This window comes from Thunnus albacares, chromosome 2, assembly GCF_914725855.1.
Source record: "Thunnus albacares chromosome 2, fThuAlb1.1, whole genome shotgun sequence".
NCBI lineage: Eukaryota > Metazoa > Chordata > Actinopteri > Scombriformes > Scombridae > Thunnus > Thunnus albacares.
In genome coordinates, this window is record NC_058107.1 from 32132689 (window position 1) to 32146463 (window position 13775).

General features: G+C 41.6%; 1 protein-coding gene across 18 annotated transcripts in view; it reads right to left on the reverse strand.

Annotated features, from left to right (window-relative positions):
- The window catches only part of camk2b1 (calcium/calmodulin-dependent protein kinase (CaM kinase) II beta 1), an 82662-nt gene continuing 68887 nt past the window's right edge, over positions 1-13775 (reverse strand). For 9 of the 18 annotated variants that reach the window (XM_044330785.1, XM_044330726.1, XM_044330736.1 and 6 more), the window contains 8 exons: positions 13044-13092; positions 9033-9122; positions 8238-8372; positions 6998-7168; positions 6172-6247; positions 5978-6072; positions 5457-5690; positions 1-4359 (listed from right to left, as the gene is read on the reverse strand). In XM_044330785.1, the coding sequence (XP_044186720.1) occupies positions 5458-5690; positions 5978-6072; positions 6172-6247; positions 6998-7168; positions 8238-8372; positions 9033-9122; positions 13044-13092 (849 nt within the window). In that variant the 3' untranslated portion in view covers positions 1-4359; position 5457. The remainder of the gene's footprint in view (positions 4360-5456; positions 5691-5977; positions 6073-6171; positions 6248-6997; positions 7169-8237; positions 8373-9032; positions 9123-13043; positions 13093-13775) is intronic. The other 9 variants (XM_044330784.1, XM_044330782.1, XM_044330768.1 and 6 more) reach the window with 2 other exon arrangements.

Here is a 13775-nt window from a genome sequence, read left to right on the forward strand (position 1 = left end):
AGTGGGACTCATGTTGGTTAGCATGATCACACATGAACGCCTTCAGGTAACCTTTGACCTTTTAGTATCAGAACAGGGTCAATTAGGCATGGATATCATGACTGGAGACATGACAACAATACAAAGACTCAGTGGTTCATCTTGAAAAAACACTTTTTTTTTTGAAGAGCTTCATCACCTTTTGGAGGGATAGTTCACACAAAATACAATCCTGTATTATATGAGTTTTAAAGTGATAGATGTATCACTCTGGCAAAGTGGTGCTGAACCTAAGAAGAGGGGGAAAAAAATGGACACCATAAAACTGCAAAAACAATGCCAAAATCAGCGTAAATCTAAAGTTACAGAAGAAAAACGGCACAAAAAGCAAAAGTACTTCACACCATGTTGGTCGTTACAAAACAAACACATGCAGGATGCAAATTGGGTGTACTATCCCTTTAAAAACAGTCACGTTTTTACATGGAGCAGTGTCCCTTTGAACAACGACAGACAGTACTTGCACAAGTGCATGAGCTGTACAATAGGAGAACAAAAACAGAAAGAAAAGAAAGAAAAAAAAAAGCACAATAAAAATATTCACTAAAATAAATAAATAAATAATCAAAATAAATAGAAACCTGAGGACTATTCACCACACTGACTGCCTGGTCTCTTAATATCTTGGTCTGACCAATAGGGGCGAGACGAAAAGCGAAGGCAGCCAATGGTGGACGAGCAAAGTACAGAGGAGCTGACCCCCCCCCCCCCCCCCACAAAATCAGTTTTCAGTGCTGCAAAGTCCATCCACTCAATCCTGCTTCCCCTGGCACAAGCACTTCATATCACAAAAAAAGCTGATAACACTTGACTGTAACACAAATCAAAGAGCATTAGAATAAAAATGTGAAAAACATGATACATGAAAAAAAAATTGGATTAAATCATAAGAAAGGGCTGAAGGCAGGGGAGTGATATTTCCTCTGAAAAAAAAAGCCTTCTGCACACACCTCACACACTCAGGCCAACATATGTATTGTACATGCTTGCAGACACACACACACAAGCACACTAATATTACACCCTGTGGCAAAAGGTCGCCCTGAAATGAGGAACCAGAACCACAGAACAGAGGTGCCCTACGCAAACCCTGCGGATATTTATGAACTCATGGTACAGCGGAAAAATCCTCCCACTCATAGAAGCTTCAAGCACACACACCTTTTATTCTCCTTCACCGACGTGGGTGTTAAGTGTTCGTTATCTGTATGTATCTTCGTATAGACAAACGGGCAGTAGCACCAGCTTTCTGCGCTATGGCTTTGGAAGTTAGAAAGGTCAAGCATCCACAGGGATCCTTTCTTAACAGACTTCTTTTTTTTTTAGGACCTGCTGTTGTGTTCCAGACACCACCGAGCGAGATTTTAGAGAGTTTTAAAAATGTCTCAATTTTTAGGAAAAAAACGGCACTGAGCTTCAAGCGGATACTCAGCTGTCACCTAGCAACAGCAGGAGCCACCAACAGTGCCCCCCCGAATACCTTTTTAGCACTGCTAGCCCAATACACAGGCTCCCAGTGGAAACAGGGGCCAAAGCTGAACTACTGCTCACTAAGGTTTACAAGCTCCAAGTCTTGGTGTTAGCTTAAATTCAGATCTAACAAGGTGATGAAAACTTCATTTTTCCACCTTAGAAACATAATAGCTAAAGTACAACCATTTATATGTCAAAAAGATGCTGAAAAACTGATTCATACCTTCATTTCAAACCGACTTGATTACTGTAATGCACTTTTTACTGGCCTCCTGAAAAAAAAAAGACCACTGAGAGACTTCAGCTCATTCAAAACTCTACAGCTCAGCTATTAACCAGAACCAAGAGGAGAGAGCACATCAGTCCAGTTTTGCTAACTACCTTGTAAACTATTTGCCCTCAAGAACACTGTGATCATCTGCTGCTGGAGGTTATCGGACGTTTCCAGCAACAGCCGAAAGAAAATCAGGGATGTAGCCTTTGTCAAAAACACCCCAAAACCATGGAACACATTACCGATAGATATCAGGGAAGCCGGCTCGCTAAGCGTTTTTAAAAGAAAGCTAAAAAACTTATCTCTTCACTTTAGCCTTTAACTAGCTACGACTTTCCTGATGTAGGCGTGATTCACACTTATGCTTTGCACTTATGCACTGCTGTGCTTCTTGTTATGCATCCATCTTATGTTATGCATTTTATGTATTCTATTTTTACTTAATTTTATCTTATTTTTATTATTATTATTATTAAGTGGGTTTTACTTTCCATCTTATGTTACGTTAATGTTTTTTTTAGCATGTTTTTATGTTCATTTTATGTCTTTTTTCATGTGATGCACTTGGAGCGTGTAATTTCTTTATTGTAAAGAACTTTGTGCTGTATTTCTTATATGAAAGGTGCTATACAAATAAAGTTTATTATTATTATTATTATTAGATTTCTGAGAAATCTTCAATGAAGGTAAAAGTGTGGCGTCAAAGGAAAGTGAGGGCTGCTACTAAAAAGCTGAGCTCAGTTTCATTATAAAAATCTGTAACGAGATACTGTGATGTTACAGTATGACTTACTTCGCTTGTTATTATGACATACCTAATAATTTAATCATAGCAAGAATTTACAGTAAAACAATATTTTGATCTTTCATTTTTCAGTGCCCAGTTAAACCTGTTGAGGTTTCTTTGGTTAAACATCAGACCAGGACTTCAAATAACCCTTCAAATATACTTTAATCCAGGACTGGGATGTGTATCCATGCAGGCCTTTCATGCTCCTCCACCTCATTTAAAAGGTGTTTAAAAATTGTTCTCAGTGTATAATTTTATGTACAATAGTGTGAGCTTAAAAATGTATTAACTCCTTAAAACGTATTACTGTCAGTTTCTCCAGTATCGGCTACTCTCTACTCCTCTTTAGGCTTTGACTGGAACTTTTTCTTGTTATGTTACATATGTTACACAGAACATATGAATAATTCTTTACAACATACCAACTTATTTTGTCAAAATGGGATAAGGGGATATAATAGGAAATTTCTAGTTAAAAATATAAGTCAGTATATGTTGTATTAACAGAAAAAAAGTTACTCCAACATTAAGTATTCTGTTATAATAAGCCAACACTAAAAAGCGATATGTTTTTCTTCTTCATATGCGCGATGCTGCTGTGTTTTTTTTGACCTCACCGTTCAGGGTGCTGGAGTGCAGGGGAAATACGTGAAGATGGGCAAAAATAAATTCATGATAAAACTCCTATTGCATGTTGTTTGTTTTGTTGTACGTTTCAAATGTTGACGCAGGAGGACACAGGGCTTAGCTGACTCCTTCTCCGGCTGTTCATGTTGCAACAAGGGAAAAACAACAGAGCCATTGTGTTTGGACTAGCGCACACTATTCACACACCCCTTCAAAAAAAAAAAAAAAAAAGACAGACAAAAGGGGGAGAAAAAAAAAAAAATCCCAAAACAAACAAACAAACAAACAAACAAAAACATGTTGACCATGAGTTTAGGCGCAGTATTATAGCTAACATACAGTGAAGCAAATTACAAAAACTGCCAATATCATTTTCCACTTAATAGCCACAATAAAAAACAGCCACTGTTAATATGGGGGAAAAAAAACATGCTTCCTTAAAAAGATAGAGAAAAACTAACAAACAAACAAACAAACAAAAAAAAAAGATTTCCTTCAACTCTGGAAACCACTGGCATCAAGAATTTAGAATTATACAAATTACATATACAATTGAAAATGTGTAATAATAATAATAATAATAATAATAATAATAATAATAATATAGTAATGATAATAGATGTTACTTAAAACTTTACATACTGTATTTCCAGTGCAGTGTTTATGTCACACAAGTGTGGATTCACAGGAGGACAAGAGGGTTGGCGTCACAAAAAATTGTGGGGATGGGGAAGAGACCACAGGAAGAAGGAATCACACCGAGTGCTGAAAACAACCCCCCCGCCCCCCCCCACACACTCCTGCCAATCACCCAGTGTGCCAGAGGGAAGAAGAGGAAGTCGGGGGCGGAGGGGGGTGGGTAGGGGGGTGGGGGGGGGGTGAAGGAGCCGTTGGATGTGCGGTTGTTGCTGTTGTTTGACGGTTGTCGGTAGGTGTTGTAGGGCAGGTGACGGACAGAGGGGGGCAGTAGTAGTAGTAAAAGAAGCGATGCATGCTGGGGGTTGAGGCCGGGTGCCCAGTGAGGGAGGGTTTGTTGTTGAAGTGTCCCCCAAACTGACACTGGATTTGTTCTTTCATCCCTTCCTCCTCCTCCTCCTCTTCTTCCTCTCTCTCTCCAGCAGAGCACTCCTGACAGACGAAGCTATGGCATTCAACCCTGAGAGGGAAAACAAACAAACAAACAAACAAACAAAAAGTCAAATTAATTAAATGTATGATGATGAAATTGTGAGATCAGTGCTGCACACTCTTTAAATTTAACATCACAAAGTGCACTTCAAATGATACGCGATGCAAAGCAAAAAAAAGCTTAAAAAGTAGCAGTACGTTCCAAAGCTTTGACACAATGGTGTCATGGCGACACATGGAAGTATTTTGTCATATTTTGGTGAAACACTGAGTGTTTGAAAAATACTGAGCCTACAAACAGACAGAGGAGACAGAGATTACGCTGCAACGGTGGTTTGAGGATAGCATATTTTTCTACAGCTCTTTGAAGAGGAGGAAACTTCAACATTTTCTCAGCAACTTTTCAAGTGTTTGATACTCAAAAAGACACATTTTCAAATATTGAAGTTGAGCCCACCTGTTTTGATGACCGTATTAAATTTAAACAAGCAACGACGGGAATGCCACATTTGGAAATACAAGGCAGTGAAGCTCCAGAATCAGCTTATTGCTGCCATCCACTGTTTTTTACATGCCTCCTCCACCAAAAAGCCAAAAAATAAAAACAGTAAGTGTTTTTAACTAAAAGCAGAAATAAATTCATGTAACTTGAATGATTTATTGGTTGGGACTACCTCAGCTTCAAGCCGAGTTGCTGCACCTTCTTCATACTATTAGCATAACAGAGGTGGAAGGAAAGACACATTTGATTTTTGCTTTCTCTCAGTGCACCTAAAGTCTGCACAGCATTTGAATGAACACATACCTTAAGATGGTGTGAGCAGCCAAAAGAACCAATCACAGTACTGCCAATGTGCTCAATACTAAATTTATGATGAAAGTGACATTTACAACCAACTTTTCTAGCTGTTTTTTCAGTCACTTAAATCCTTCGTCTTCTTTTTTGTATTAATTTGGACACAGAAAGTAATTTTCTGCCTACAAATATACACGTCAAGCTCAAGTAAAACAGCAGCAGTTAAGTTACAATTTAAAAAAAAAAAAGCCATATAGTATGAACTCTGAAAGGAACACTGCTCTTCTTCTGTAAGTGTCTCCCAGTCGTCCCAGCGCTGTTACCCGTACCTCACTGGAGTGGCGCAGCTGGTGCGCCTGAGCAGTGGAAGTGGATGTTCTGCCACTTGGTGTCTCTGCGATGCCAGACGCGAGTTTCCTCTGACTGGCTGGACCGCGGCCGACCCTGGCCGTCAACATACTGAGTCAGGCGGATGTAAGCGATGCAGGCTGCGTCCTCGCCGATCAGGTGGACGTGTGGGTTCAGGATGGTGGTGTGGATGGGCTTGCTGTTCTTGGCCAAAACTGAAAAGATGGCAGAGAGGCAATGATAGGAGAAGTTCAGCTTTCTTGGGATGGAGCTTTAGTTAGATTTTTTAATTTCCTCCTGTGATAACATTTCCTCGTGATCTGATTTTATTTGTACAGCAGCTAAATGAGCCGCACTTTGTGATTTTGACTAACCAGATGTGTATATTTACACTACAACTAAAGATAAACAAGATAAAACAAAAAGAAACATGATCAGGAAATTAAAAAAAGTAGTATGACCTGAGGAGTGAATTTTAAAAATAGCAACAAATCAATCTTACGGTTCTCAAAGTAGAATCTGTGGAAATCCATTCCCTCCACCAGGTTGCCGAGCGCCTCCGGCTCAAAGGAGGTCAATCCAGGATCGCAGATCTTACTGAGGAGGAAAGAGAGGGTGACGTTAATGAAGCCAAACGTTAAGATTTTAACTGTGCATCGGAACACAAACCACGCACGAAATAACGCAATGACTCACGCGTATGCCTCAAAGTCTCCGTTGTTGATTGCTTCTATCAGCTGCTCAGTGATCTTGATAATTTCTTGTTTGCGTGCTGTGGAGGACAGAAGGAACAGAGTTCATCAAAGGTAATCCCGAGAGCTGGAACAATCATTTTAATGCATTAACACAACACAGATGCTCAGGCAAAGGCAATTAGGACCCCGACATACATACATGTTTCCAGTTCTCTTGTCGTTTATATAATGAGCTTGAAAAATAAGCTTAATCATGAAATTACTCTAATTGTGCCAAGCATGAAACAAAATTCTGAAAAAATGGATTCTGTGTAAAGACATCTGTGAAGCCGGAAAGGCAAAGTATTTCACTTTAGTTTCGGTGGGAATACATTTCAATCGTCTCCACACATACACAATAGAGACCTCGCTCGTCATGTGATCTTGATCAACAACTGTCAGGCACACTGTAACATGAGCACACACACGGCAATCTCTTTCTATCACTGCAAGCAATGTCGCATCTGTATTTCAAGACATCACAACTAGCAACCAAACGATGCATAAATCTCTGTGTAGTCAGCGGCGCTTCTCTGCGGCAGAGCGCAGAGGAGGTTAATAAGGCTCAGAAGCAAAAAGCACACACATCCAGATAGTTCACCTTCCAACTCAGCGGTCAAAAGAGCAGTTTAAACACAATGTACTTTACTCTACGTACCCCTGTTTACCTGAAGCGGAGGTTAAAAGTGTTAAACGACTATGCTCACGCACACAGGCCTGCACTGACATCCTGAAATGTCTCCTCGATTGGCTACCATGCGTAGGGTCGGGTAATGCTCGGTACTCACTCTGGGAAGAAGACAGGGAAAGGCTGGAGGAGGGGTGAGGGGGAGGTGGGGAGGTGGTGTGTGCAGGCTGAGGCGCGGGCCTGGCGCTAGGTACCGGTGCAGCGTCGGCCTCGGGCGCAGCGGCCGCCGACACCCTGCGAACGCTGCTTACCAGGTCTGTGAGCCGAGACACTGAGCGCCGACCGAGCGGGATGGATGAGTGGATGGGTGGGAGGGTGATGGTGATGGAGGTGGAGGTGGAATGCAGAAGAGCAGATTAGAAACAGTGAAGAGTTGGAAACAAAGAAAGACTAAAGCTATGAGGAAATCCCTCCAGCGATTTTGCATATTAGTGGTCGTGATATCTGCAAATACAGCGTCTGCGGTATCGCCGTTTATCAGACTTTTTCCACAAAAGATGGTTTCATCTGCTGTACATCAATAAGTGCAATTAAGCTGCCTTTGTATTGCACATGCCACGATAAAGCTGAAGGAAACTGAGAAAGATTCAGAGGTCAAAGAGTTTTAGTTCTGTCTGACGGTTTTGGAGGAAATTGAGTAAAACTTATTTAACTTGAACTATCATTAAAAACGGTTCAGGAATTTCCTAAATCAGCTGGGCACTGTTGTTAACAAACATTACTTAAAGAGCAGTAAAAAGTTAATTAGTCGGGGACTCTTTTCAGCATTAATACACATTTACAGCAACAGGCAGGTGTATGTGGGACTGACTCGATGGCACAGAGGAATAATCATCATCAGGCTTTGGCTACACAGACGATTCTAACTAACAGCATCAATTCATTGTTGGTTTTGCTCGTTCATGGAATTTTTTGTCATAACATTAAAATTGGCAGCCTCGTCCTTTAATAGAACAACATATTTTGATTCTGTAGCTAGAGGTGGTTTAACACATTTTCATATCTCTTTAGTGCCATTCCTCCCTGACTTAAGAAGTTTCAGCTAAAGTTTAAGCATAAAAACTTAAAGGGATTTCTAAATACATAGAAACACATGTACAATCCAGAAACCTTTCACTATTTAAAATAAGAGTGACAGAGCTAAGAACTAAAATGTTTTTCTCTTTTTCCTTCCTTTCCTAAAATGACAGAATCAGTCCATCTTTTCATGCATCATCTCGGTGCATGGACAGAACAAGGGGAGATGTTTTATTTTTTTTTCTCTCTCTCTCTCTCTCTCTCTCGGGGACACTTTATTCTCTTCTACTTTACGCTGCCTGTCCTTGCTCGTCTCTACTTACTCTGCATGGGGGTGTGTGGAGGGGAGGGGGCGGAGAGGGCTGCTGGAGGTGGAGTGCCGGATCTCCCTTCCCCGTCAGGTGTGGGCACTGAGGCCCTACGCACTGAGCCCAGCAGGTCAGCGAACTTTGCGGCAGCTGAGTTCAGGAGGGAGGGAGGGAACAATGGGAGACAATGCACTTGAATGAAAGGTTGACCACACTAGTGAGGCCGTTTGGATGAACAAAAATTGTCTTGGAGAGCGCTAAGACATTTACTGTTACACTTCGGGATTAGATGTATCATTAGAGCTCTCCGAGACAATGTCAGACTCAGAAAAGGACAGGTGACAGGAACATCAAAGGCACAAATTATGCTCAGAAATGTCAGATAATGTTGAGACAGTTTGTTATGGTGAAAAACTGTGTTGCTACTTCCATTTATGCCCAAGAGAGGGAGACAGCGAGTTGTTCAAAAATGCATGTGGCGTGGGTGGAACAAGGGGGAGGATGGGATAGTAGATGAGTAGAAATACTACAAAGCGTCTCATTGCTTTTCATTATGGCATATGTAATGTTATTAGATTATTTAATAAAATGTAGACTGACTAAGAAGACTCCAGTGGAGAAATGATGGACAATACAAATCTGGGCACATTCAGGATTTTTTGTGGTGCTAAATGGCAGCAGATATGTGCTTTTAAACCATGCAGGGACTATAAATGTAAAACACACAAGGGAGGATTTAGTAAAGGTAAATCACTAGTGGAGTGTGTGTGTGTGTGTGTGTGTGTGTATTGGAGGGCCATGCTGACTTACAGTGCACGGCAGCTGCGGAGCCCTGAGAGCTATCAGGCTGGGAGCTCGTACTGGACTGGGCCTTAAACGAGCTGTTGTCTAAGCTCTTCCCTGATAACGTGCACACACACAAACACAGAATGAGACCAAACATACTGTAACATATATATATATGCAGAGATAACAGCCAGCCGTACAATCTGATCACAAAAAGACATCAGAAACGTCACAGTGAAGAATGAATGAAGGGAAAAGTGAGCGTGAAGCGACGGGGCGGGGGCAAATAAATACGAGATGATGAACCCGGTCAACCTTTTCCCGCTCTGAGAAATTACAGCTACTTTTCACTGACAGTCCTCTGTCACCAGATCTCATTGAAAAAGAAACATTTTCCTCGTTATCCCAGTTAATTACTCCATTCCGGCAGGATTTAGTACCGTGGTTGCTGCTGCATGTGAGGTTTTTTATTGAGACTTTAATTGAAGTCTTGGCAGTGAGCAGAGGATGGATGATGACAATGGTGATGGTCATGATAATGGGAGAGAGAGTTGGATGCTACTCATTACTACTTGTCTGTTTTAACCGGCACAGAAGGAAACGCGACACATGAACGCTCATTGACAGATAGAGGGAAAGGAAACGTCTCTGCAGGGAAAAAAAAAAACAAACAGATGGCTTAAAGGAGTTTTCTGCCACATAACGAGATGTACGACTGCACCCTCTCTAACGTAATTAAATACAATTCACAGACCGACACTTAAAACAATACTTAACATTTTCATCGACGAATGTCTATTTTCCTTCAAAAGCGGAGCGGTAAACTACAGAAAACACACAATCAACAGGAAATCCACAGAAAACAGACATCACAGTACGGCCTGCGGAGTTTGATTGACAGGCGCTGTCTCGGAAGTGCAGTGAAAAAACATCCCAGCAATTAGTGCTCAATTCAAACAACAAGTCACAAAACACAACTTCAGGATTAGCAGTTTAACAGCAAGTATTCCTTTAAATTGTAAGTGCTGTAAAAAAAAAGTGATCACCTACACGACAAAACTGAAGATTAATGACTGACGACAAGCAGCTCTCTGAAACTTGTAACATATTATCTACTATAAAAGTATTGAGAGTAATAGAACAGATATGTGTTCAGATGTTACAAAAGCCAGCGCAGGCATTGGGTTACAAACCAGCTGTCGAGCACTCACTGACCTGACAAGATCCTACGAAAGGCCAACATGAAACACACTATTCTAACCAACGGGAGTCCCCTTCCTCCCGCACTCACCTGGCTCTTGTAGTTTCTCTGTGGTGCTGACGGTGCTTATCTGTCGGTTCGTATCTTAGGAGCCTTAAAAAGTGCTGCGCGAGACTAACGCTATCCTAGGGTGGCGCTAGTAGAGCGGTGTGCTTTTAACTTCTCTCTGGGAACTCCGTCTCCGTTTCCTGCCACCGGGGCTAAATTTACACCTCCCCCTTTAGCCCCCCGACCTCCCCTCCCAAGGTGCCCTTGCCCTCTCCACTCCTGCCAGTGGGGTGGGGTAGTGGGGGGGCTCCAATTTGGGATGTTGGAAGGGAGGGAAATGGGGGGGGGAGAAGAGGAGAGGAAGGGTAGGGGGAGGATACCTTTCACTGGGTATACGGGGAAAGTACAGTACAGTACAGTAGATCCTGGGGGATAAAGGTCTTTCAGGTGATGTAAGGCTCCTTTGCACTGCACTACTTCCATCAAAGGGAATTTTAATAATTGATTTGAAATGAGGGATTGGATGACAATTTATGAGTCAAGGCACAGTATTAATATACAAATAGACATTAGTTGCACCAAGTCCTCTAATGAATGACTTGAGGATGGTGTTGCAGTAATGTCAATGACAAGGCTCCATATCCCTTGAAAAAGTGAAAAAATGTAGATTTGAACTTGAGGTTGAAAAAAAGCATCCAACCATTATATAAGTAATAAAAAACTGACTGCCACTTGTGGATGCAAATGTCAGGGGGTGACATGACAACATCTCCTTTGCATTACGTGTTGAATGAGCCGTTGGAAGTGTTACTTTGCTTTATTCGCTTGCTGCCAAGTTATTTAGGACCAAAGGCCAAACTGCTTCTTTAGTGCTTTCGAATAAAGGCTAAGGCCCAAGAGACTGGTGCTAAAGATACGTCTAAACAAACATAGCTCATCATGCTGTACACTTTTCCCTGCTACATTTAATTTAATGTCTGATACTAACATCATTTTTTCCCCCAGGTATCTCTTTTTCTTGCCTTTTCATTATGTTTTGTGTCTCGCCACTATAGGAGCACACTGAGGGGGATTAAATACGTTATCTACGTAAATAGATTTTTAATTTGTCACATTTTTACTGAAATAGTGTCCACCTTTTTTTAGTTTTTCCTCATGTAAAAAAGCATATTTCCATACACTAAGCATGATACCAGTAAAGTAAGAGTACTTCTACCTGAATATTGTAATACTCTTTCCACCACTGGTAATTTCCTTACAGACCTACATGATGGCATTAGCCATGGTTGCTAAGGAATTTGTGACATAGCTGCAAAGCCTCCATAAGAAAGAGGAGGAGATGCAAGTGCACATTCTGTTCTGTACGCTTGGCACCGAAATGATACGTTCATGACCCGATTTAGACGCATTGTGCTCAGCTCGGATGTGGAGAACAGGGGTGTGTGCGCATGTTGGCATAGATACGCAGAGGAGGAACCCATGCATGCACAAACACACATCACACAAATGTAAATTCATTCACACGATATGTGTGATATGTACCACAAAGACAGTTATTTCACAATTCTTACCGCAAGCAACAAATACACACACACACATACACACACACACACACACACACACACACACACACACACACACACACAGACAACATAAGCTGCAAGCTGACACCCCACACAGGCGTGTTGGTATTTTGGAGGTGTGTATTTCTCAGCATTAAGATTTCAACTAAATGCCAACACTGTTAAGAATGTCAAACCACAACAGCATTACATGGCCTCTTTCATTTCACAGCATCCCCACAAATCACCCCCAGACACACACACACACACACACACACACACACACACAAACACACACAAACATTTCTTTACTCTTTCTGAGAAAACAGCTGAAGGAAGCAATACAGCAAAGCTCCATGAGGGGTCAGTAAGAGGTCAGCTACCAGCCGGGTGACTGCCAAGTGACTAAATTAGAGTCACATTTACACCATCCATACCACATATAACACATGCGTTTCTCTTATTTTTCAAAATAACATTAACATTTTAAGAATCACAATGACACAAATGCCTACTCTATGAGGACAAAACCAGTAGCAAAAGAAAGGTTTTCAACATGTGGCATCAAAATGCATTCCCACCCTGACGCTTGTGATAATAAACAAGAAGCTCATGCAAAGCAGAGCGCCAGTTATCGGAGCTTTAAGCACTCTAATAGGACTTTTCATAGGCTATCTGGACTGTCAGAACATTACTTACGTTAGAAACTGTAATTGCTGAGCGTTCAAATGAAAAAGCAAAAGGTTTCCAATTTCATAAAGACAAACTCATTTGTGTGAAATAATTCTGTCAGTAACAGACAATGAACAGCTTTCATTGCAAGGAGGATTTCAGAATCCGTTTCCCAGTGTGTAACTGAGGGGTGATAGCAGAGCTTGTCACAACCCACCAAACTTAACAAGCCCAAGTGGAAAGCAAACAGCCAAAACTCCTCTGCCTACTGGTTGAGCGCTATCTGCCAGTTGTCATGCACTCGTTCTTTTGTTTCTTTGCCTCATGTAAAATCTATATTAATCAAAGGCACCCAATGGTGGAGTTTCTGCTGTTCCACAGGTTGTTCACTGGGAAAAAAAACAGTTACATCAATACAGTAGAAATGTCAAGTGATGATTCAAAATCGGTCAAGATCCCAGAAGTATTCTGGCCTGTCGTTTGCCGCAAACAGTTCAGAACTTGACTTTTTTTAAGCCTCTGAATTTATTATGAATTATGTTTTGTACTTACCTTTCACGTCCTCATCCTCCACGGTGGTGTTGCTGCTGTCCGATGATTCCTGGAGATCAGAGATCGACAGTCAGTCCGGTTTTGAGTATAACGGCGCACGTATTTGCGATGAAGACACGTGATCACACGCACATCACACGAGGGGGTAAAGGGGCTTGTTTTACACGGTCAGAACACGGGCCAGCAGGGAGTATATTGCTATGTTACCATGTCACATCTTCACAAAACCAGATCTGATTAGAAAAAAACACCAAATACATCAGTTTATGTGGATTCAATTCAAAACCAGATGCCAAACAGGACCAAAATCAGAACTCTATAGTGATGTTAAACTGTTAGTCACAACCATCAAACCATGCCACCCAACCAATCAGCCTACAAAGCCCAATAAGTCACCTTGTCAACAGTCATTTGACTTTTTTACCCTTGGCCTAAAAAACTCTTCTCTCTTTTCGTACTCCAGGCAAAGCTGCTTCATCCTCAGCGTGTACGTGTGTGTGCATCACACCATGTGGACGAGTGACGTCTTTCCTCCACAGGCTGCTCTTGTGTCTCGCTGAAACTGACATAAACCCAATGGGATGTGCCCCATCCATCTATTTCAGCTATGGAAGCAGGCGGAATGGATTCTCATAGGGCAATTATTGTCATCCTGAGCTGGGCCTCAGATCGTGCAATCTATCCATCTACCTGTCTGTCTGCCTGGCTCGGGCTGCTTTTCTCTTTACAGGC